At 40.6% G+C, this 24975-nt stretch overlaps 1 protein-coding gene across 4 annotated transcripts in view; it reads right to left on the reverse strand.

Annotated features, from left to right (window-relative positions):
* Positions 1–1491: 1491 nt before the first annotated feature.
* LOC106086948 (glycerol kinase) overlaps positions 1492–24975 on the reverse strand; it is a 53842-nt gene continuing 30358 nt past the window's right edge. For 3 of the 4 annotated variants that reach the window (XM_013251779.2, XM_013251778.2, XM_013251776.2), the window contains exons 2-3: positions 7617–8318; positions 1492–3725 (exon numbers count right to left, since the gene is read on the reverse strand). In XM_013251779.2, coding sequence (XP_013107233.1) covers positions 2620–3725; positions 7617–8253 — 1743 coding nt within the window. In that variant the 5' untranslated portion in view covers positions 8254–8318 and the 3' untranslated portion in view covers positions 1492–2619. Of the gene's footprint in view, positions 3726–7616; positions 8319–18113; positions 18211–24975 lie in introns of those variants that run through there. The other variant, XM_013251777.2, reaches the window with a different exon arrangement.

Raw genomic sequence — 24975 nt, forward strand, 5'->3', positions numbered from 1 at the left:
AGAGATCGGTCTATATGGCAGCTATATTTAAATCCCGTCCGATCTGGGCCAAATTGCAGAAAGATGTCGAAGGGCCTAACACAACTCATTGTACCAAATTTTGGCAAAAACGTTCAATAAATGCGCCTTTTATGGGCCAAAAACATTAAATCGAGAGATCGGTTTATATGGCAGCTATATCCAAATCTGGATCGATCTAGGCCAAATTGAAGAAGGATGTTGACTGGCCTAACACAACTCACTGTACCAAATTTCAGCAAAATCGGATAATAAATGTAGCTTTTATGGGCCTAAGACCCTAAATCGGCGGATCGGTCTTTATGACAGCTATATCCAAATCTGGACCGATCAGAGCCAAATAAAAGATGAATGTTGAAGGGCCTAATTTCGGCGACATCGGACAATAAATGCGGCTTTTATGGGCCTAAGACCTTAAATCGGCGAATCGGTCTATATGGGGCCTATATCAAGATATAGTCCGATATAGCCCATCTTCGAACTTAACCAGCTTAAGGACAAAGAAAAAGGATCTGTGCAAAGGTTCAGCTCAATATCTCTTTTTAAAGACTGTAGCGTGATTTCAACAGACAGACGGACGTACATGGCTAGATCGTCTTAGGTTTTTACGCTGATCAAGAATATATATACTTTATAGGGTTCTAAATGGATATTACGATGTGTTGCAAACGGAATAACAAAATGAATACACCCCCATCCTTCGGTGGTGGGTATAAAAACCGAAAAATAAAACAAAATTTCAATGAATAGTAATCGATACCATGCTATCGCACGCTCGATATCGATAATTATCCAATGCAACTTTGTAGTGGGAATCATGCACTGGGCAGTACTATGTGAAATTTCATATATATTAAGTAAGTCAGACACACTCTATAACTATCGATAACTGTCAATAAATCACTTTACGATCTATACAATTATCACAAACAAAAATAATATTTAAATACTTTAAAGTTCTACATACATAGCTATCCTTTGTATTGTTGCCTTCGATAACTAACAATTATACAGACTTGTATAGACTTATAAAACATTTCAGGTCAGAAAATCACTGTTTTAAATATATATCGACAACTAACGATTACAGCCTTTAAGTCACTTACATATACACATACAATAAGCGCACAGTGAAACATAACTGCCTTCATAACTAGAATTTAGTTATACGTCTAATTTTACATATTTTAGAGTAACACAGTTTTCGATAACAATCGATTACTATCGATAACAATCGATTACTATCGATAATTAAGTTTTTGCTTTAAAAAATGTTCTGTACATAAAATATTTCAATCTTCATTTTATACTCTTCGCATCAATGGTTAAAACTCTTGCAATACAACAATCGATTACTGTCGACAAATCACTTTTTGCTATAAAAAAAAAAACGATCATAATCAAAGAATATTAAAACATACATAACTATGCTTCGCATTGTGGATTTGGCTATATTTCGATAACAACCGATAACATTCGATAAAAACCGATAACATTCGATAACAACACAACTGCCAATCATTCAGATGTTGCTCTACACATTGCCAGACAAATTTAACACAATTTTTTTTGCCACACACACAGTGTTGTAACCTTCTTGCTCTAACAATCACAATTGCAAGTGGTTGCCTCTTACAATAAAAAGCCGCTAAACCTTGTCCTTATCGATATTTCTATGCATATTCAAAGCAAGGCTTATGTAAGGCAATACAATTATACAACAAATATTTGCAATTGCGATTATTTATAAGACATAGAAACGGCTTAGCTGGCTGGATAATTCTTTTCGTAATAAAAAGGTGAAGCTGCAGCTACACTGCAGCAATTCTCCATTTTTAGAAGAGAAAGATACGGGTAATGGCGTTCCTTTTCGTTCCCTTTAAATCTCTCAACTTTACGACAACATCAGGTCATATTCAGTAGTAGATGTCGCCACATACATACTCTTGCATGTGGGGTTAGCGATCCTTGGGAAGCTCCCTTTGTGGGTTGTTTCAGTGCATAGACCCGATCGCTGGGAGAAAGAGGGCATGTGTTGCGAATATTGTTGTAACCTCCCCCAACAGAAGGTCGAATGGGAAGTTCTTTAGCAGCCGCCAGCAGCCAGAGAGATAGCAACTATCGATCTACAGAATCTGTAGGAAGTTATGAAGAATATTATCTATTATCTTCAGCTGGCAACTGTGAGCAGAAAATAGTTTTTTCTACCCAATGCCTAAGGCACCAAACTGGAATCTGGGTATGCTATTGCAGCTTAACTAAGATAATGTTGCACAAACGAATTTTTAATACATCTAGCTCTACGCTTTTGTTGCATAAAATGGATTTCCCACAACTATTGACTATTCCCTGTGTAATTAGAGAGTTCTCTCCCGGAGAGCCTAAGGATAAGAGCTAACGATTAATGTTGAAAGATTTACTTTAGGCACTTTTTTCAATGATGAAGTGTCTGTCCCCCAAGAATTATCCAGATTCTCGAAATATCAAACTTCTATTGGAAATACAACAGACCCCAACATATACCCGCTTCTAGTCCTAGTCTGATTTTTCATTATTTGATTGTCCTATCTATGGTCATGTTTTCGAAAGTCCTATTACCGCCTAAGACTTTACATTTCTCAAGGAGTGTGCCAACATGGCAAAAGTGGTAATTAGGAATATACTACACGGCACTGAGGACAACATGCGATAACGTTCCTCAGTCATTGTTTTCGATTGGCCACGATCTACCCAATCGAAACTGCGCTCCACCGCCTTTTTCCATTTGCCATAACGTTGGCGGCGCTCCTCATCGGTGCTGGTGGGCAGGAAAGTGTCATAGTAGATATTGTCGTAGTGTCTCTTCTCAGGATCGAATTTACACAGCTCCACACCCTCGGCCTGGGCAGCACACATGGCCGCACCAAAGGCTGTGGAATCTAAGAGCTGTGAACGAAATACAGGAACACCAGCGGTGTCGGCTTGCAATTGCATTAGCAGATTGTTGGAGGACAAGGCACCATCTGCATGCAATTTATTGAATTTGAAACCACCCTCTTTGTACATGCACTCCAAAATGTCACGCGATTGAAAGCAAATAGCCTCCAAAGCCGCCCTCACCACATGATGTTTGGTGGAGAACTGTGTGAGGCCGATCAACATGCCGCGTGCATCTTTACGCCAATATGGCGCATATAGACCGGTAAAGGCGGGCACAAAATACACATCTCCCGTTGTGTGCACTGACTCGGCGAATTTTTCCGCATCCGAAGCATTTGGCATTATACGCACTTTGTTTTGCAACCATTCCAAGGCGTGTCCTGCCACAGCCACCGCACCTTCCAAAGCATAGACTGGTGGCACTTTGGGTCCCAGCTTATAGGCAACTGTTGTGAGCAGACCCCGATTGGAGATAATGTGTGTTGGCCCCGTATTACATAGCAGAAAGCAGCCTGATCTATAGGTGTTTTTGGTTTGTCCTGGTTTTATACACATTTGACCCAACAGTGAAGCTTGTTGATTACCCAAAATGCCACTGATCGGTATACCATTGAGCACGGAACGTTCATCACTGACCTTGCCGTAGATTTCTGAACAACTGCGAATTTCCGGCAACATATCGACATGTATGGAAAATGTTTTCAACATCATGGGATCCCATTCAAGATTTTCAATGTTCATGAGTAGCGTGCGTGAGGCATTTGTGGCGTCGGTGATGTGAAGAGAGCCTGAAAGGAGAGAAATGGAAACTTGAGAATTTTGCAATATATAAAAGCAAATTTTCGAAGAAAGATTGCAATTTTCGACAAAGAATGGCTCAAAATGAAGATACATTACTTCTTAAGCCTACGAAATAGGGATTTGAACCTTCTTAGTAGTATTGCAAACTTAATAACTAAACCAAGGTGCAAACAATGACCGCCATAATTGCCCGCAGAACTGGTAAGTCTAACTGCATTACATCAGATAAGCACAACCCTAAAATACTATTCGCAGACAAGCGCGAGGGGATTCGTTGTATGGACCCCACTAACCCCAGAATCAGCCAGCTGAATCCGGAAATAAACAGGGTAGTCAACGAACATAGGCGGAAGCTGTGACTGGAACGCTTGAAGCAATGTAACTTAGGCAAACTGTGGTCTTCTGTTAAGCCACTCTCGAACCCCGGTAGACGGGATGACAGGACCTCAGTCACTTTTGGCGAAGTAACCGTGACTGATCCGAGAGATACGCCAAGTTGTTCAACCACCAATTTAATGTGCATCCCGAGAGTGACAGGGCAAGGAGGAGAGCCATTCGCCGTAGTCGTGGTCTCCGAGCCGATGGACAACCATCACAATTTACCGTGGGCTACAACAACAACCAATCCCATGGCAGCCGGTTGTAGGTACCGGATTGACCCGATGTATTCCTTCATCGGCAAGGGCTGCCGCCTCAGTGTACAATACACTGCTACAACAACAACCGTGGGCGAAGTTACGAATGTCATCTGTGGTGCCAAATCATCCAAGGTGTTGGACCCCTACGAAATCTCTACATTGATGTTAAAGAATCTGGATTCACCTGGAGTTGAGTACCTTACTACTGTCCTCAACCTGTCTTTGAACACTCTTATAGTTCCCGATGTCTAGAAAATGGGCAGAGTGATGACGCTACTGAAGCCTGGAAAGGACTCGAGTGTGGGGGAGTCGTACAGACCGATGTCCCTTCTCTCACCAGTAGCAAAGACGCTTGAGGCGTTACTCCTGCCGAACCTCGTAGGAGAATTTCCATTCGCCGAGCATCAACATGGATTTCGAAGACTGCATAGCACAACAACAGCTTTGCATGCCATCACCGCACACATTTGCCGTGGCTTCAATCAGACCAGGACATGTGATAGGACAGTCCTTGTGGCACTGTACCTATCAAAGGCATTTGACACGGTCAGCCAACATGCATGCAGACACGGTAGCACATGCGGTAAATGGTATGTGGTCCTTGGAGAACCACCGCCTTCCATTGCACCTGAAGAAATTGACCTCCCCCGGCAAACCAGAGTAGTTCTGGCTCAATTACTTTCCGGCAGATGCAGCCGCCTCAACTCGTACAGAGCAAGGATTGATGCCGAGGTGCAAGATGTATGTCCCGATTGTAACCAGGGACCACAAGATACACGTCACCTGTTTAAATGCCCAGCCAGACCCAGATCCCTGTGGACGCACCCCATCTAAGTCGCAGAGTTCCTGAGTCTTGGCACTCAGCAGCTATATCCAAATCTGGACCGATCTGGGTCATATTGCGAAAGTATGTTGAGGGGCTTAATTTAACTGACTGCCCAAAATTTCGGCGACATGGGATAATAAATGGGCCCAAAGCCTTAAATCGAGAGATCGGTCTATATGGCAGCTATATCCAAAACTGGACCGATCTGGACCAAATTGCAGAAAGATGTCGAGGGGCTTAACACAACTCACAGTCCCAAATTTCCGCGACATTGGATATTTATTGTGCCTTTTATTGGCCCAAAGCTTTAAATCGAGAGATCGATGACAGCTATATCCAAATCTGGACCGATCTGGTCCAGATGTCGAAGGTCTTAACAAAACTCACTGTCCCAAATTTCGACGACATTGGATATTAAATGAGCCTTTTATGGGCTTAACACCTTAAATCGAGAGATCGGTCTATATGGCAGCTATATTCAAATCTGAACCGATCTGGGCCAAACTGAAGAAGAATGTCGAAGGGCCTAACACAACTCCCTGTCCCAAATTTTGACAAAATCGGACAATAAATGCGCCTTTTATGGGCCAAAAACCTTAAATCGAGAGATCGGTCTATATGGCAGCTATATTCAAATCTGGACGGATCTGGACCAAATTAAAGAAGAATGTCGAAGGGCCTAACATAACTCACGGTCTCAAATTTCAACCAAATCGGATAATAAATGTGGCTTTTATGGGCCCAAAACCTTAAATCGAGAGATGGGTCTATATGGAAGCTATATTCAAATCTGAACCGATCTGGGCCAAACTGAAGAAGAATGTCGAAGGGCCTAACACAACTCCCTGTCCCAAATTTTGACAAAATCGGACAATAAATGCGCCTTTTATAGCCCCAAAACCTTAAATCGAAAGATGGGTCTATATGGCAGCTATATCCAAATCTGGACCGATCTGTGCCATATTGCAGAAAGATGTCGAGGGTCCTAACATAACTCACTGTCCCAAATTTCGGCGACATCGGACAATAAATGCGCCTTTTATAGACCCAAAACCTTAAATCGAGATATCGGTCTATATGCCAGCTATATTAAAAACTGGACCAATCTGGGCCAAATTGAAGGACAAATGCGCCTTTTATAGCCCCAAAACCTTAAATCGAAAGATGGGTCCATATGGCAGCTATATCCAAATCTGGACCGATCTGTGCCATATTGCAGAAAGATGTCGAGGGTCCTAACATAACTCACTGTCCCAAATTTCGGCGACATCGGACAATAAATGCGCCTTTTATGGACCCAAAACCTTAAATCGAGAAATCGGTCTATATGCCAGCTATATTAAAATCTGGACCAATCTGGGCCAAATTGAAGGGGAATATCGACTGGCCTAACACAACTCACTGTCCCAAATTTCAGCAAAATCGGATAATAAATGTGGCTTTTATGGGCCTAAGACCCTAAATCGGCGGATCGGTCTATATGGGGGATATATCAAGATAAAGTCCAATATAGCCCATCTTCGAATATAACCTGATTATGGACAAAAAAAAGAATCTGCGCAAAGTTTCAGCTCAATATCTCTATTTTTAAAGACTGTAGCGTGATTTCAACAGACAGACGGACAGATGGAAGGACATGGCTGGATCGTCTTAGATTTTTACGCTGATCAAGAATATATATACTTCATAGGGTCGATGTGTTGCAAACGGAATGACAAAATTAATATACCGCCATCCTTCGGTGGTGGGTATAAAAACAGAAATTTAGTATACTTTTTTAGGGTGGGATATCTAGGGGGGCCGCCCCACCTCCAAAGCCCGCCAAATGTAAATATAAATCAATAATGACAATATGGGGCTCAAATGAAAGGTATTTGCGACCGGAGCATGAATCTGATATATGGGGGTCCACCTCACCCCCCAAAAATACCCCATACGGGACATATTTATCGACCATAGCACTATATGGCCCAAAAAAAAGGTATTTGGGAATAGAGAGAAATATATGAAAGGCCGTACCAGCACCCCCAACAGGACTTACTTCCTGACCGTGCCTAAGGCTCATATGTAATAAGAGAGTGAAAGAAGGCGCAGCGGAGCGGGCCCTGTCCAGCTAGTGCCATATAAATACTGAAGCTGATTCGCGAAAACTATCACCATAAAACTGAGATATTCGCAAATACAGGCATATTTTGAGGGATTTGAAGGATTTTGAGCGGCCTAAAAATAGTGTGTTAGCCAGCATTACAAAATATACCTTTGACTATGAAATCAAATGTCACCGCTGAAGGTTCAGTTCCTACCCCCGGAAGCGACCACAATGTTCAATATAAAATTTGAGGTTTCTTTGCCAGTTTCACAGTAACAGAAGAATTTTGGCAATTTTTCGATTTTCTTATTTCTATCGTACTTACCTTTTGTCAAATTCCAAACAATCCAACTGTCAATGGTGCCAGCCTTGCATCTCTTTTCACGACATGCCTTGCGCACTGCCGGCACATTATCCTTGAGCCAACGAATTTTTAGAGCCGAAAAATACGGTGACACCGGCAAGCCGACAATATTCTTAAAATGATTCTTATTTTGATCTGGTACCTTGGCGAGAATTTGATCCACTGTGCTGGTTGTGCGTATATCATTCCATACTATGGCATTGTACAACGGCTTGCCCGTCAGACTGTCCCACACAACAGTGGTCTCACGCTGATTGGTTATGCCTATCGTATAGATATCTTCTTTGCGATAACCTAGGGAGGGTAACATGCTGACAGCCACTTCACAGCAGCGATAAATGTTATTGATAATGGCCACAGGATCCTGTTCGAACCAACCATCCTTGACCGTTATCATTTGTTTCTCAATGCGATGGGCAGCGATTTCTTTGAACTCAGGTGTGGTGTATATCGAGAAACTCACCACATTTGTGCCTTCGTCAATTACACCCACCAGGCGATTGAGGCTCAAAGAGGTTTTTCGAAAATCATGGCCACGACGAAAAGGCACTTCGGCGCTCGAGCTGGGCGTGGTAGGGGGATTTTTGCCTTCAGTCATCTCGTCTGAATGTAAATCAATGTGACGCTCGTGACTAATGCTCTCAAGATCTTCGTTGGAGGTATCTGAAAGAGAGAGAGAGAGAGAGAAAAAATGCATATGTTTAGCCATTTTAGCTATTCTAACCTAAACTTGTCACTCATTAAAAATTATTTTGTTGTTAATTTCTTTTTTGTTTTCGTTTTTAACATGACCTCGAAACATATATGAAATCACTCACAATGTGTTTTTTTTTTCTTTTTATGTTGATAAAAAAAACGACAAACCAAAGCACATCAATTAATATAATGAACTTTTTATTTCAGTGAGAAAAAAAGTCAGCGAACGAGCCCCTTTTTGGTAGAGGAGAGGGCAAAACCAGTTTCGTTATCAATCCAAAAAAAAACCCCCAAAAATGTAGCAATACAGAGTGGGAGCCATTATTAAAACAAAAGCCAAAATTCATGTTTCCTTCGAAGACTTTTGAGCCAAGCAAACATCATTTCTTCATCAGTTGAGTAAACATTAACTTTTTCAGATTTTGTCAAAATGTGACAATGATTCTATGCTTTGAACGGAAGGTTATATGAAGGTGAGCTTAAAAATTCATATGTATGAATATTTTTATTTAGAATTATTCATTTAACGACCAGTTTCATGGAAATTAATCAAAATTTATGGGCTCGCTGTGATTAGAGATTAGGGGATGAGACACGACATTTCGTTAAACCAACAAATTAGAAAGATTTAGTTTCCATGGTAATAATATGTATATATATTAGAAATTAAGAGACAATATGATGAAAGTCCCCAAGGCATACTCGTTAAAATGTAAATGCATAAAGAGCGATTTGTTAAGAAACTTCAGGCATTATAATGTGTGGAGACAACTCATGGCTACAAGCTAGAGAATTAGGCTAGAGGGGTAGCCTGAATCGACTCTTAACCCATTTCGGCCCGATGTCCGATTCCGTTGGATTTTTTTTTTTTATAATTTTTGGTATACTACCACTTATTGACCTCATTAAGAACAAGTAAAAAGGTGTAAAGTTCGGCCGGGCCGAACTTTGGATACCCACCACCTCGGGTGTATATGTAAACCACCACCTTTCGTCAAAATTCGGTGAAAAATGCATACCTGCTGCTACCTCATAGCAGCTATCTTGAAATATGTTTCGATTTGGACCAAATACTAATAAGTACAAGTCATTGTTCCATTGTGTATAACAAAATATTGGTCTTTTTGGTAGTGATACGTGATACGACACGGATGTCGAAAAGACTAACATTAGTCACTGTGTCAAATTTCAGTGGAATCGGATAATAAATGCACCTTTTATGGGGCCAAGACTTTAAAACGAGAGATCGGTTTATATGGCAGATTTATTTAAATCTGGACCGATTGGGACCAAGTTGCAGAAATATATCAAAGAACCTAACACAACACACTGTCCCAAATTTCGGCGAAATCGGAGAATAAATGCGTCTTTTAAGGGCCCAAAAACTTAAAACGGAGGTTGGTCTATATGGCAGCTATATTCAAATCTGGACCGATCTGGGGCCAAACTGAAGAAAGTTGTCGAAGGGCCTAACACAACTCACTGTCACAAATTTCAGCAAAATCATGTAATAAATGTGGCTTTTATGGGCGCAAGACCTTAAATCGAGAGATCGGTCTATGGCAGCTATATCCAAATCTGGACCGATCTGGGCCAAATTGAAGAAGGATGTCAAAGGGCCCAACAAAACTCATTGTTCCACATTTCGGCAAAATCGGACAATAAATGCGCTATTTATGGGCCTAAAACCTTAAATCGAGAGATCGGTCCATAAGCTAGCTATATCCAAATCTGGACCGATCTGTGCCATATTGCAGAAGTATATCGAGGGGCTTAATCTAACTCACTGTCCCAAATTTCAACAAAATCGGATAATAAATGTGGCTTTTTTGGGCCTAAAACATTATATCGAGAGATCGGTCTATATGACAGCTATATTCAAATCTGGACCGATCTGGGCCAAATTGAAGAAGAATGTCGAAGGGCCTAACACAACTCACTGCACCAAATTTCGGCGACATCGGGCAATAAATGCGCCTGTTATGGGCCAAAACATTAAATCGAGAGATCGGTATATATGGCAGCTATGTCCAAATCTGTAACGATCTAGGCCAAATTGAAGAAAGTTGTCAAAGGGCCTAACACAACTCATTGGCCCAAATTTCAGCGAAATCGGATAATAAATGTGGCTTTTATGGGCCCAATACTTTAAATCGAGAGATCGGTCTATATGGCAGCTATATTCAAATCTGGACCGATCTGGGGCCAAATTGAAGAAAGTTGTCAAAGGGCCTAACACAACTCATTGGCCCAAATTTCAGCGAAATCGGATAATAAATGTGGCTTTTATGGGCCCAATACCTTAAATCGAAAGATCGGTCTATATGACAGCTATATTCAAATCTGAACCGATCTGGGACCAAATTGAAGAAAGTTGTCGAAGGGCCTAACACAACTCACTGTCCTAAATTTCACCAAAATCGGATAATAAATGTAGCTTTTATGGGCCTTAAACCCTAAATCGGCGAATCGGTCTATATGACAGCTATATTCAAGTCTAGACCGATTTGGGCCAAAATGAAGACGCTTGTCGAAAGGCCTAACACAACTCACTGTCCCAAAATTTCACCAAAATCGGATCATAAATGTAGCTTTTATAGGCCTAAACCCTAAATTGGCAGATCGGTCTATATGGCAGCTATATCCAAATCTGAAACGATCTAAGCCAAATTGAAGAGGTACTTAACACTCTGTCCCAAATTTCGGCGACATAGGACAATAAATGCGCCTTTTGTGGGCCTTAAATCGGCGGATATGACAGCTATATCCAAACCTGGACCGATCTAGGCCAAATTGAAGAAGGATTTCGAGTGGCCTAACGCAACTCACTGTCCTAAATTTCAGCAAAATCGAACTGAAAATTTTTTCTGATGGTCTCGGCAGGATTCGAACCTAGGCATTCAGCGTCACAGGCGGACATGGTAACCTCTGCGCTACGGTGGCCTCCAGCCTTGGTTTAATTCCTCGAATAGGAATTTTATTCGTAACAGGGACCTTGCCTACTCCAGGTGGAAGCGTTTCAAAGGGCCTTAATTTCATGAGGAATTCCGCACGGCAAGAAATAAAGTTAATGCACTCATTAGTGATGCATATATGTAGAAACCCATATCAAAGTTCTACCGGGTAAATACCCAACGCTTGGGTAAATACCCAATAACCACTTTTTTGGGTATTTCCAATATTGTATAATATCTTGGGTTTAAAAAAAATTCCAAACAATTTTTGATGATATCGACCTGACCTTCTGATCTCATAAAGTGGGATTTTAGTTTTATATAGCCGCCCGATCTCCAGACTTAAGGTCTTGAGGGAATAAATTGGTCATCGGACCATATTCGGATATAGCTCATCTGATTTCGATGAAATTTGGCACAGTGAGCTCTGGTAGACCCCTATTAATTTCTGTGAAGTGCGGTTCAGATCGGACTGTATTTGGATATAGCTGCCCTTAGACCGACCACCCGATCCCCCGATATAGGGTATTGAGGCCATAAAAGATCCATTTATTACCCGAATTCGATGAAATTTGGCACAGTGTATTCTGGTATGTATCCCCTACCCATTCCTGCCAAATGTGGTACAGATCGGACCATATTTGGATATAGCTGCCATATAGACCGATCTCCCGATATTATGTAATGAGCCTATAAAAGGAGCATTTTTCATCCTATTGTATTTTAATGAAATTTGGCACAGTGAGTTTCGGTACCCCTCTAAACCTTTTTGTTGAATATCGTTCACATCGGACCATATTCGGATATAGCTTGCACATAGACCGATCTTCCGATATAGAGTACTAGCTGGACAGGGCCCCCTCCGCTGCGCTTTCTTTCACTCTCTTATTTTATTTGAGCACTTTACGGTCACGTCAGGAAATAAGCCCTGTTTGGGGGATACTGGTACGGTCTTTCAGATATTTCGCGCCATTGGCATAAACATTTGTTATCACATTCGTTTTATATTTGAAAGGAGGAGTTTAGAGGGCGGACCCTGAAGTAATATCAGCATAGTGCTAGAGCACGATTTTATTTGTATTCTACTTTAAATACCTTTCATTTGATACCCATATTGATCAAAGTGGTTAAAGTGTCCTGTTGGGAGGTGTTTTAGGAGGTGGCGGATCCCCCGACACTTAGGGTGTCATTATACCAAATTCTTATAACAGATGTGTACTCAGCTTCCAAATATCTTTCATTTCATAACCATATTGCCCAAAGCGGTAAAAGTGTCCTCTTGAGGCTTTTTTGGGGGTTAGGGACCCCCCCGAAAGTTAAGAGTGAAATTTTTATACCAAATTCGTACTCTACTCTTAAATACCTTTCATTTGATACCCATATTGTCCCAATCGGTACACATGTCCGTTCGGGTGGGGCGTCCCCCCAGGTTATTTGACCCTAAAATTTTATAGCAATTTCGTGTTTTTCTGGTACTCTTAGGTGGCGTACAAAACTTTGCTTAAATCGCTGCCCCCATTTCCGAGATCTGGCGTTTTTGATAATTGGGGTAAGGGGGAGGGTCGGTTGGAAAGACATTAGCCGGAAGTCGATTCCACATACGAATGGTTCGGGAGAAAAATTAATTTTCTCGGTAATGCCTGATTCGGTCGACTGGCCAATCACTTACAAACGGGTGTAAGTTCCTGGCAAGTCTTGTATTCCTAGTGAACATCCTAACGTGAGGGATAAGAAGACGAGTATCCCTAGAACACACGCCAAGAAAATAACGATAGAGCAATACAATGCTACCCACCTTCCGACGATGTTCAAGAGAAGCAATAGAGTTGAATACCCTACAGTTCCCAATCAACACCATCGCTCTCCGTTGAACCCGGTCAAGTAGCTCCATGGATGATTTTGGAGCTCCAGCCCATATATGAGAGTTATATTCCATACTCGGCCTGATGTAGGTAGTATAGATATTGAGAAGATCAGAGAGGGTGAAATATTTCTTGCACCGCTTAAGAAAGCCCAAACAATTGAATGCTTCTTTCGACACTTCGAATACGTGTTTTGACCAGCGGACATCACATTGTATCTTTATGTCCAGAACATCAAGAGCATCCCACTGTTCAATATCTATACCGTCAATATATTGGGTTGCCCAAAAAGTAATTGCGGATTTTTTAAAAGAAAGTAAATGCATTTTTAATAAAACTTAGAATGAACTTTAATCAAATATACTTTTTTTACACTTTTTTTCTAAAGCAAGCTAAAAGAAACAGCTGATAACTGACAGAAGAAAGAATGCAATTACAGAGTCACAAGCTGTGAAAAAATTTGTCAACGCCGACTATATACAAAATCCACAATTACTTTTTGGGCAACCCAATGGCATGGAAACAGCATTGCGTATTCTGTGCGTTAAAGTCTACTCTGTTCATTCTACCCAACTCGGAAATGGCCAACAAATCCTGGGAGAGCGTCTCATCCATAATGCGCCTTCTGTCCCCAATTTCTTGAGTAGACGGGATTCGAAGTCTGACCCAATAGATCGTCAATGAAAATAAGAAAAAGGGAAGGGGAAAGGACAGAGCCTTGTGGCACACCTGCGGTCAATGTATACTTATCTGATGAGAACCTATTTACAACAACTCGTATAGTGCGATCTCTGAGAAAGCTCGATATAAATCGAACGAAGTTATTACCGACTCGAAAAGCGACAAGCTTTGATAAAAGTGCACCGTGCCAGACCCTATCAAATGCCTTGGAGATATCCAGAGCCACGACCTTACTCTCACCAAACTGGTGGATAGAGCGACTCTATCGTTCCGACAAAAATGCCATTAGGTCTCCCGTAGAGCGATTACTGCGAAACCCATACTGTCTACCGCTAAGAAGGTCATTGGACTCTAAGTATGTGACAAAATGATGGTACTCTCCATAACATTGGAGAGCACGGAGCATATCGCAATTGGCCGGTAATTCGCAGGATTGTTCGCCCCACCTTTTTTGGGGATGGGCTGAACGTTTGCAACCTTCCAACGCACCGGGCAAACTCCTGCATGGTAAGCAAGGCTGAAAAGGTTGTGTAGTGGACGAGCAAGCGTCGAAGAACACTTACAAAGGACCAGGTGTTGATATAACGTCCGGGCCCGGAGATTTATTAACGTCGATATCCGCAAGGACCCTTTTAACTACACGTGTTCGAAAGAATATCTGAGGCATCGAACTAGAAACACTTTTAATCACGGGGAGTGGTTGATTGCTAAACGGCAAGGAAGAATTTTCTGCAAACATTTCAGCCATTAGATTAGCCTTATCAACCGGGTCAGTGAATACCTGATCATCCTTAACAAGAGTTGGGATTGCCGATGGGTTGCCATTTACTCTTTTTACGAATGACCAAAAGCTCTAGCTTCCCCTTGGAGAAGCAATAACTTTGGCACGAAGACGCTGTTCGTAAAGAAACTTTTCGTGTCTAAGTACTCTGGCACACGAAGTTCTTGCCTGTTTGCGCAGCATTGGGGTATTGGCATTTTTGTTCAGACGCCAAGTCCTAAATGCATCCTCTTTTGATCTGACGGCATCTCTGCATGCCCGGTTAAACCATATTTTATCTTGAACCGATAAATTCTTAGACGGAATGAACGATCTCGCAAATTCTTGCAAGCATTTATCGTTCCCCACTACATTCCAAATGAAATATACTTGAGCAGCCTTATATCCCCAAATCCGGTTCAAAGCCCCTTTTGCAGCAACCGAATCGAATACTATTTAAACAACACTAAGTGGTCACAATGCAAAACACCACCGCCTGTAAACAATCAATTAGTTGTCATAAAAACAAAAACAAAATCTTAACACTTGCCGCAGTTGTAGTAAAGTTTGTTTTGAACAAAGTTCATTTGCCTGGTACATAAACATTTTATGAGTTTTTTTTTACATTTATTTTTTTTTAGTTTTATCAATTTCATAGATAAAATGTAAGCATATGTATTTCATGTATATACACATACATACATACATACATATATGAATGAGAGTTTGTCATATATTTAACATTGGCTAATAATTTTAACACTTTTATTAAATGACATTTTTCAACTACATACACTCGACATTTATTCAACAAAGTACTAAGTCCACTGTCCACTTTTTATACCCTCCACCATAGGAAGGGGGTATACTAATTTCGTCATTCTGTTTGTAACTACTCGAAATATTCGTCTGAGACCCCACAATGTATATATATTCTTGATCGTCTTGACATTTTATGTCGATCTAGCCATGTCCGTCCGTCTGTCCGTCCGTCCGTCTGTCTGTCGAAAGTACGCTAACTTTCGAAGGAGTAAAGCTAGCCGCTTAAAATTTTGCACAAATACTTATTATTAGTGTAGGTCGGTTGGGATTGTAAATGGGCCATATCGGCCCATGTTTTGATATAGCTGCCGTATAAACCGATCTTGGGTCTTAATTTCTTGAGCCTCTAGAGGGCGCAATTCTAATCCGATTGGAATGAAACACTGCACAACGTGTTTTGTTATGATATCCAACAACTGTGCCAAATAAGGTTCAAATCGGTCCAAGACCTGATATAGCTGCCATATAAACCGATCTTGGGTCTTGACTTTAGCCTCTAGAGGACGCAATTCTTATACGATTGGAATGAAATTTTGCACAACGTGTTTTGTTATGATATCTAACAACTGTGCCAAATAAGGTTCAAATCGGTTCATAACCTGATATAGCTGCCATATAAACCGATCTTGGGTCTTGATTTCTTGAGCCTCTAGAGGGCGCAATTCTTATCCGATAGGAATGAAATTTTGCACAACGTGTTTTGTTATGATATCCAACAACTGTGCCAAATAAGGTTCAAATCGGTTCATAACCTGATATAGCTGCCATATAAACCGATCTTTGGTCTTGATTTCTTGAGCCCCTAGAGGGCGCAATTCTTATCCGATTGGAATGAAATTTTGCACAACGTGTTTTGTTATGATATCCAACAACTGTGCTAAGTATGGTTCGTATCGGTCCATAACCTGATATAGCTGCCATATAAACCGATCTTGGGTCTTGACTTCTTTAGCCTCTAGAGGGCGCAATTCTTATCCGATTGGAATGAAATTTTGCACAACATGTTTTGTTATGATATCCAACAACTGTGCGAAGAATAATTCAAATCGGTCCATAACCTGATATAGCTGCCATATAAACCGATCTGGGATCTTGACTTCTTGAGCCTCTAGAGGGCGCAATTCTAATCCGATTGGAATGAAACATTGCACAACATGTTTTGTTAAGATATCCAACAACTGTGCCAAATAAGGTTCAAATCGGTGCATAACCTGATATAGCTGCCATATAAACCGATCTTGAGTCTTGACTTCTTGAGCCTCTAGAGGGCGCAATTCTAATCCGATTGGAATGAAACATTGCACAACATGTTTTGTTAAGATATCCAACAACTGTGCCAAATAAGGTTCAAATCGGTGCATAATCTCATATAGCTGCCATATAAACCGATCTTGGGTCTTGACTTCCTGAGCCTCTAGAGGGCGCAATTCTTATCCGATTGGAATGAAATTTTGCACAACATGTTTTATTAAGATATCCAACAACTGTGCCAAATAAGGTTCAAATCGGTCCATAACCTCATATAGCTGCCATATAAACCGATCTTGGGTCTCGACTTCTTTAGCCTCTAGAGGGCGCAATTCTTATCCGATTGGAATGAAATTTTGCACAACGTGTTTTGTTATGATATCTAACAACTGTGCCAAATAAGGTTCAAATCGGTTCATAACCTGATATAGCTGCCATATAAACCGATCTTGGGTCTTGACTTCTTTAGCCTCTAGAGGGCGCAATTCTTATCCGATTGGAATGAAATTTTACACAAAGTGTTTTGTTATGATATCCAACAACTGGGCTAAGTATGGTTCATATCGGTCCATAACCTGATATAGCTGCCATATAAACCGATCTTGTGTCTTGACTTCTTTAGCCTCTAGAGGGCGCAATTCTTATCCGATTGAAATGTAATTTTACACAACATGTTTCGTTATGATATCCAACAACTGTGCTAAGTATGGTTCATATCGGTCCATAACCTGATATAGCTGCCATATAAACCGATCTTGGGTCTTGACTTCTTTAGCCTCTAGAGGGCGCAATTCTTATCCGATTTGCCTGAAATTTTGTACGACGGATCCTCTCATGACCATCAACATACTTGTTTATTATGGTCTGAATCGGTCTATTGCCTGATAAAGCTCCCATATAAATCGATTTCTCTATTTTACTTCTTGAGCCCCCAAAGGGCGCAATTCTTAGGTCTCCAACATATAATTTAATTGTGGTCCAAACCGGACCATATCTTGATGTCGCTCTAATAGCAGATGAAATCTTTTCTTTTATCCTTTTTTTGCCTAAGAAGAGATGCCGAGAAAAGAATTCGACATATGCGATACATGGTGGAGGGTATATAAGATTCGGCTCGGCCGAACTAAGAACGCTTTTACTTGTTATATATACGTACATACATGTGCTTAAGAATTGCAGCTCTGTTTTGGAGCATTATACTCTGGAATTTTCGTCATACTAAATGAAGATTGAGATTTAAAGTAGAGATTAATTCTCTGGGGATAGGGGCATGCTATTAAGAGGAAATGTACACTTCCTTTAAAAAGTTATCGTCGAAAACATACATTTTTTTGATGTTTTGGGCTACGTCATAACAATTGAGTTGAGAAAATGTAGTGCAGTGATATACTAAACATAAAAAAATTATAAAAAGGCCAACAAAAATCCAACTCACATGTGTAACTTGCACCTCAGGAAACCAGTTGCTTCAATGAAGATGGCAATATTGTTTAAAACTTCAATTTTTTCGAACAACTTACTGGGTTCTTTCAATCTATCGTATGTTTTATTCAAATTGTTTTTTCTTTTTTCTTAGAAAACCCCCTTAGTTTTTATTGTCTTATCGCACCAGACAACACTAAAAATGCAAATAACACACAAAAACACCGGCTCGATAGATATTGAAATTATTCTAGTTCAAATATAAAAAAAAAAACGAAGAAAAAAAACTACACCACCACGGATTGTCGTCACCACAGCTTTCTGGACGAATTCTCGAATTAATTTCCCAACGAAAAACTACTCAAATATGAGAAAAACACATCCACGTTGTCAAAGAGTTGTAGAGTGTCTGTGACCAAAACTGGACTCCAACAGTTGGTTGGCCGCTTCTGTGTTTCAATACGTAACGACAATATTGAGTAAATAGTGAGGCAAAAAGAAAAACAGCAGGAGAAAAATGCCATCAGAAACCGGCTGCAATGACGGGTACTCTGTGTGTTATCAGGTCGGTGATCGATGGTACGGTTTCCAATTCTCTTCTCTCGCTCTCTGTCATTTTATTTCGGAAACAAGCCTTCAATTCTGAAATACTTTTTTTTCCCCCATCATTGGTATGTACATTTATAATGGGTAACTACGCATGTATGTGTGTAATCCATAGAACAGTGCGTTGTATGAGTTTGCCAAGAGATCGTTAGGGTCTGGCGTGCCCAGCTACTTTAGGCGATGTGTAACAAGTAGTTTGGGAACATCTGAAAACCACTCCATAATTTACAATTTGTTCAATGAGTTCAATAAACTTTGAAGTATCTTTTAACACCACCATCGATTGTTTCGCAGAAACTTTCTAAACTAATAATAATTAAGTACATAGTTGGTTATTACATTTGTAAGTGCTTTCGGTGAAATATGTGTCATAACTGGACACCAATATTGATGGGTACGAGGGTTGCCTTTTATATTTTGGGCTAAAGAGAACACAAAAACAAATATTAATCACCGAAAATCGCTTTGTTGTTTTTAAAAATATTGCAAGATCTATACACATTTTTAGTAGCTTTATCTAAATATGAACCCATCTGAACCATATGCGACACTGAAGTCGAAAAGCCTAACATAAGTCACTGTGTCAAATTTCAGTGAAATCGGATTATAAATGCACCTTTTAAGGGCCCAAAAACTTAAATCGGAGATCGGTCTATATGACAGCTATATTCAAATCTGGACCGATTGGGGCCAAGTTGCAGAAAAATGTCGAAGAGGCTAATACAACTCACTGTCCCAAATTTCGGCGAAATCGGGCAATAAATGCGCCTTTTAAGAGCCCAAAACCTTAAATCGAAAGATCGGTCTATATGGCAGCTATATCCAAATCTGGACTGATCTGGGCCAAATTCAAACAAGATGTCGAAGCACCTTACACGACTTACTGTCCCAAATTTCAGCAAAATCGGATAATAAATGCGTCTTTTATGGGTCCAAGACCCTAAATCGGCAGCTATATCCAAATCTGGACCGATCTGGGCCAAATTCAAGCTGGATGTCGGAGGGTCTTACTCAATTTACTGTCCCAACTTTCAGCCAAATCGGATAATAAATGTGGCTTTTATGGGCCCAAAACCTTAAATCGAAAGATCGATCTATATGGCAGCTATATCCAAATCTGAACCGATCTGGGCCAAATTGAAGAAGGATATCGAAAGGCGTAACACAACTCACTGTACCAAATTTTGGCAAAATTGGACAATAAATGCGCCTTTTATGGGCTCAAAACCTTAAATCGAGAGATCGGTCTATATGGCAGCTATATCCAAATTTGGACCGATCTATGCCATATTGCAGAAGTATGTCGAGGGACTTAACTTAACTCACTGTCCTAAATGTCTGCGACATCGGGCAATAAATACGCCTTTTATGGACCCAAAACCTTTAATCGAGAGATCGGTCTATATGGGTGCTATATCCAAATCTGGACCGATCTTGGCCAAACTACAGAAGGATGTCGAACGGCCCAACTCAATTCACTTTCCCAAATTTCAGCCAAATCGGATAATAAATGTGGCTTTTATGGGCCCAAAACCTTAAATCGAGAGATCGGTCTATATGGGAGCTATATCCAAATTTGGACCGATCTGGGCCAAACTGCAGAAATATGTTGCAGGGCCCAATACAACTCACTGTCCCAAATGTTGGCAAAATCGGATAATAAATGTGGCTTTTATCTGTGCCACATTGCAGAAATATGTCGAGGGGCTTAACTTAACTTACGGTCCCAAATTTCGGCGACATCGGACAATAAATGCGCCTTTTATGGACCTAAGACCCTAAACTGACGGATCGGTCTATATGACAGCTATATCCAAATCTGGACCGATCTGGGCCAAATTGAAGAAGAATGTCGTAGGGCCTAACACAACTCATTGTCCCAAATTTCAGCAAAATCGTATAATAAATGTGGCTTTTATGGGCCTAAGACCCTAAATCGGAGAATCTGTCTATATGGGGGCTATATCAAGATATAGTCCAATATAGCCCATCTTCGAAGTTACCCTGCTTATGGACAAAAAAATAATCTGTGCAAAGTTTCAGCTTAATATCTCAATTTTTAAAGGCTGTAGCGTGATTCAAACAGACACACGGACAGACGGGCGGACATGGCTAGATCGTTTAAGATTTTTACGCTGATCGAGAATATATATTTTAAAGGAATGACAAAATGAATGCACCCCCATCCTTCGGTGGTGGGTATAAAAATGCAGTTGCAGCCCATGCGTGAGAGCTCGCATTGTCGTGATGAAGAGTGATCCGTATTCAGCGTTTGGTTTTCCTGATTTCTTGGAAGACAACTGGCACCCAACAAATGGTTGGGTGCCACTCAGAATTGACTGTTCTGCTTTGTTCTGGTGATACGATTGCGACTTGTCCAGTTTTTCCGAATAAACGGACGATCATTTGCTTGGATGTGCTTCGGGTGCGAGCAACTTTTGTTGGATTTGACTCTTCTTGAAACACCCACACAATCGACTGCTGTTTACTTTCGGGCTCATAGGCATAAATTCATCACCTGTCACGATGTCATAGAGTCTGCATTTCCTTCGAACAATCGACACGAGCGTTTTTTTGAGCGATTGACAAATTGTGTGGCATCCAACGCAAACAAACGTTTTTTGACGGTCAAATGTTCATGCCATATTGAATGTATGCTGGCCCCACTAATGCCTAAGGTTGTCTCAATCTCGCGAATGGTCACATGACGATCTTGTAATATCAGTTGGCGCACAGCATCAATGGTTTTTGGAACAACAACTGACTTTAAACGACCTTCCCGAAATTCGTCTTGAAGTGAACTTGTTGGAGCTTCATCGCCAAAAATTTTATAAAGTTCATCGATGCACTGTTGTAGGGTTAAACCACGTCGAAAATTGTAAAAAATAATGGCACTAAAATGTTCACGATTTAGTTTCATTTTTGGGCGAGAAGAACCCTATAAGTCACTGTAAACAACACAAAAAGCGTTCGTATGTCAAAACGTTCTCAGTACGTATAACCCTAAAAACTGTCAAGCTTTATGATAGAGCTATCAGTAGACAGATTGCAACACAATCGTTGTCCAATCCCAAAATATAAAAGGCAACCCTCGTAATAACTTTGCTCTATAGTTTTACCTGCATATAGTACATACAACGTAATTGAGTGACGTAGGGTAACGATTAGATATGACTTTAACCATCCCAGCAGTGAAATTTAGAAGACAAAACTAATTCTTAAAGGTCTAAAATGCATGCCGCATCTCCAACTTCTTATAAAAAAACAAGTAAAAGCGTGCTAAGTTCGGCCGGGCCAAATCTTATAAACCTTCCACCATGGATCGCATTCGTCAAGTTCTTTTCCCGGTATCTCTGTTAGGCAAACAAAGGATAAAAGAAAATAATTGCTATGTTATTGGAGCTATATCAAGTTATGGTCCGATTCGGACCATAATTAAATGGTATGTTGAAGACCATAGTAGAAGACATTGTGTACACTTTCAGCCGAATCGGATAATAATTGCACCATCTAGAGGCTCAAGAAGTCGAGATCCCAGATCGGTTCATATGGGAGCTGTACCAGGCTATAAATCGATTCAGACCATAATTGACACGTATGTTGCAGTTCATGAGAGAATCCGTTGAAAAAAATTTCAGCCAAATCGGATAAGAATTGCGACCTCTAGATGCTCAAGAAGTCAAGATCCCAGATCGGTTCATAAGGCAACTATATCAGGTTATGGACCGATTTGAACCATACTTAGCATAGTTGTTGAAAGTCATAACAAAACACCTCATGCAAAATTTCGGCTAAATCGGAGAAAATTGCGCCCTATAGAGGCTGAAGATGTCAAGACCCCAGATCGGTTTATATGACAGCTATATCAGGTTATGGACCAATTTCATCTACACTTAACACAGTTGTTGGAAATCATAAGAAAACACCTCATGCGAAATTTCAGCCAAATCTGATAAGAATTGCGCCCTCTAGTGGCTCAAGAAGTCAAGATCCAAAATCGGTTTATATGACAGCTATATCAGGTTATGGACCGATATGGCCCATTTACAATCCCAATCGACCTACACTAATAAGAAGTATTCGTACAAAATTTCAAGCGGCTAGCTTTACTCCTTCAAAAGTTAGCGTGCTTTCGACAGACAGACGGACGGACGGAAGGACATGGCTAGATCGACTTAAATTTACATGACGATCTAGAATATATAAACTTTATGGGGTCTCAGAGGAATATTTCGAGGAGCTACAAACAGAATGATGAAATGAGTATACCCCCATCTTATGGTGGAGGGTATAAAAAGAAATGGAAAACCAATCAATCGTCAAATTAGGCAGTAACAACAAGCCAGCAGGAGCCAATGGATCACCAGTTGAATGATTGAAAACCAAAGGCTAATGCATCAGCTCGCTTTGCAATGTTTGCAGCCTCTGCATACCAATTACCGTTCGCAAGAAAAGGACAAGATAAGGTTTGCCAACAACTTTCGATGGAGAAATACTAAGTGGAAAAAGACATCTCGAGGCGATTTGAAATTTATTCTGAGTACCGCTTATAGTACGATAATTGACGATAACAACAAAGTAAGTAGGTTAGATTACGTTGCATTACAATTTGGCCCTGATCGGTTCAGATTTGGATATAGCTGCCATATAGACCGATCTCTCGATTTAGGGTCTTAGGCCCATAAAAGCCACATTTATTGTCCGATGTTGCCGAAATTTGGAACAGTGAGTAAAGTTAAGCCCCTTGACATACATCTGCAATATCGCACAGATCGGTCCAGATTTGGATATCGCTGCCATATAGACCGATATCTCGGTTTTAGGTTTTTGGGCCATAAAAGGCGCATTTATTGTCCGATATCGGTGAAATTTGAGACAGTGAGTTTAGTTAGGGTCTTCGACGTCCTTCTTCAATTTGGCCCAGATCGGTCCAGATTTCGATATATCTGCCAAATAGACAGATTCTCACACTTATTATACGATTTTGCTGAAATTTGGGACAGTGAGTTGGCTTAGACCCTTCAATATCTCCCTTCAATTTGGCCCTGATCGGTTCAGATTTACATATAGCTGCCATATAGACCGATCTCTCGATTTAAGGTTTTGGGCCCATAAAAGACGCATTTATTGTCCGATGTCGCCGAAATTTGGGACAGTGAGTTAAGTTAAGCCCCTTGACATACATCTGCAATATCGCACAGATCGGTCCAGATTTGGATATAGCTGCCATCTCGGTTTTAGGTTTTTGGGCCATAAAAGGCGCATTTATTGTCCGATGTCGGTGAAATTTGAGACTGTGAGTTTAGTTAGGCTCTTCGACGTCCTTCTTCAATTTGGCCCAGATCGGTCCAGATTTGAATATAGCTGCCATATAGACAGATTCTCCAATTTAGGGTCTTAAGCCCATAAAAGTCACACTTATTATACGATTTTGCTGAAATTTGGGACAGTGAGTTGTCATAGACCCTTCAATATCTCCCTTCAATTTGGCCCTGATCGGTTCAGATTTGAATATAGCTGCCATATAGACCGATCTCTCGATTCAAGGTTTTGGGCCCATAAAAGGCGCATTTATTGTCCGATTTCGCCAAATTTGTGTTAGGCTCCTTGAAATTTTTCTGCAACTTGGCCCTAATCGGTCCTGCCATGTAGAACTATTTCTCGATTTAAAGTCTTGGCCCCATAAAAAGCGTATTTATAATCCGATTTCATTGAAATTTGACACATTGACTTATGTTAGGCTTTTCGACATCCATGTCGTATATGGTTCAGATCGGTTTATTTCTAGATATAGCAACTGTACTTAATAGTATTTGGTCCAAATCGGAACATATTTCGATATAACTGCTATGGGACGTAAAGTATGAAATTTTCCTCGAATTTTGATGAAAGGTGGTTTACATATATATACCCGAGGTGGTGGGTATCCAAAGTTCGGCCCGGCCGAACTTAACGCCCTTTTACTTGTTTCAAACAAAAACAGCCATCCTCCAGAACCCACTGTTCTCAAGTGGACCATGAACATAATATTTAGATAAGGTGAACATTACCCACGTTCAAGGAATGAAACATTTTCGTAATAAATTGATAAGCCGACAAATATTATCGAACAGAGTGAAGTGTGTTGAACATAGACGAGCAACAGTTGTGCGGTTATAGGCTCTATGACAATCGAATCGATTCCACATCGATTAACATTTTGCAAATTTCACTTTTCCTCCATATACAGCACAGATAAGGCAACGAAAGGTATGTACTGACAGATAGAT

The sequence above is a fragment of the Stomoxys calcitrans genome, chromosome 1, assembly GCF_963082655.1.
Source record: "Stomoxys calcitrans chromosome 1, idStoCalc2.1, whole genome shotgun sequence".
Classification (NCBI taxonomy): domain Eukaryota; kingdom Metazoa; phylum Arthropoda; class Insecta; order Diptera; family Muscidae; genus Stomoxys; species Stomoxys calcitrans.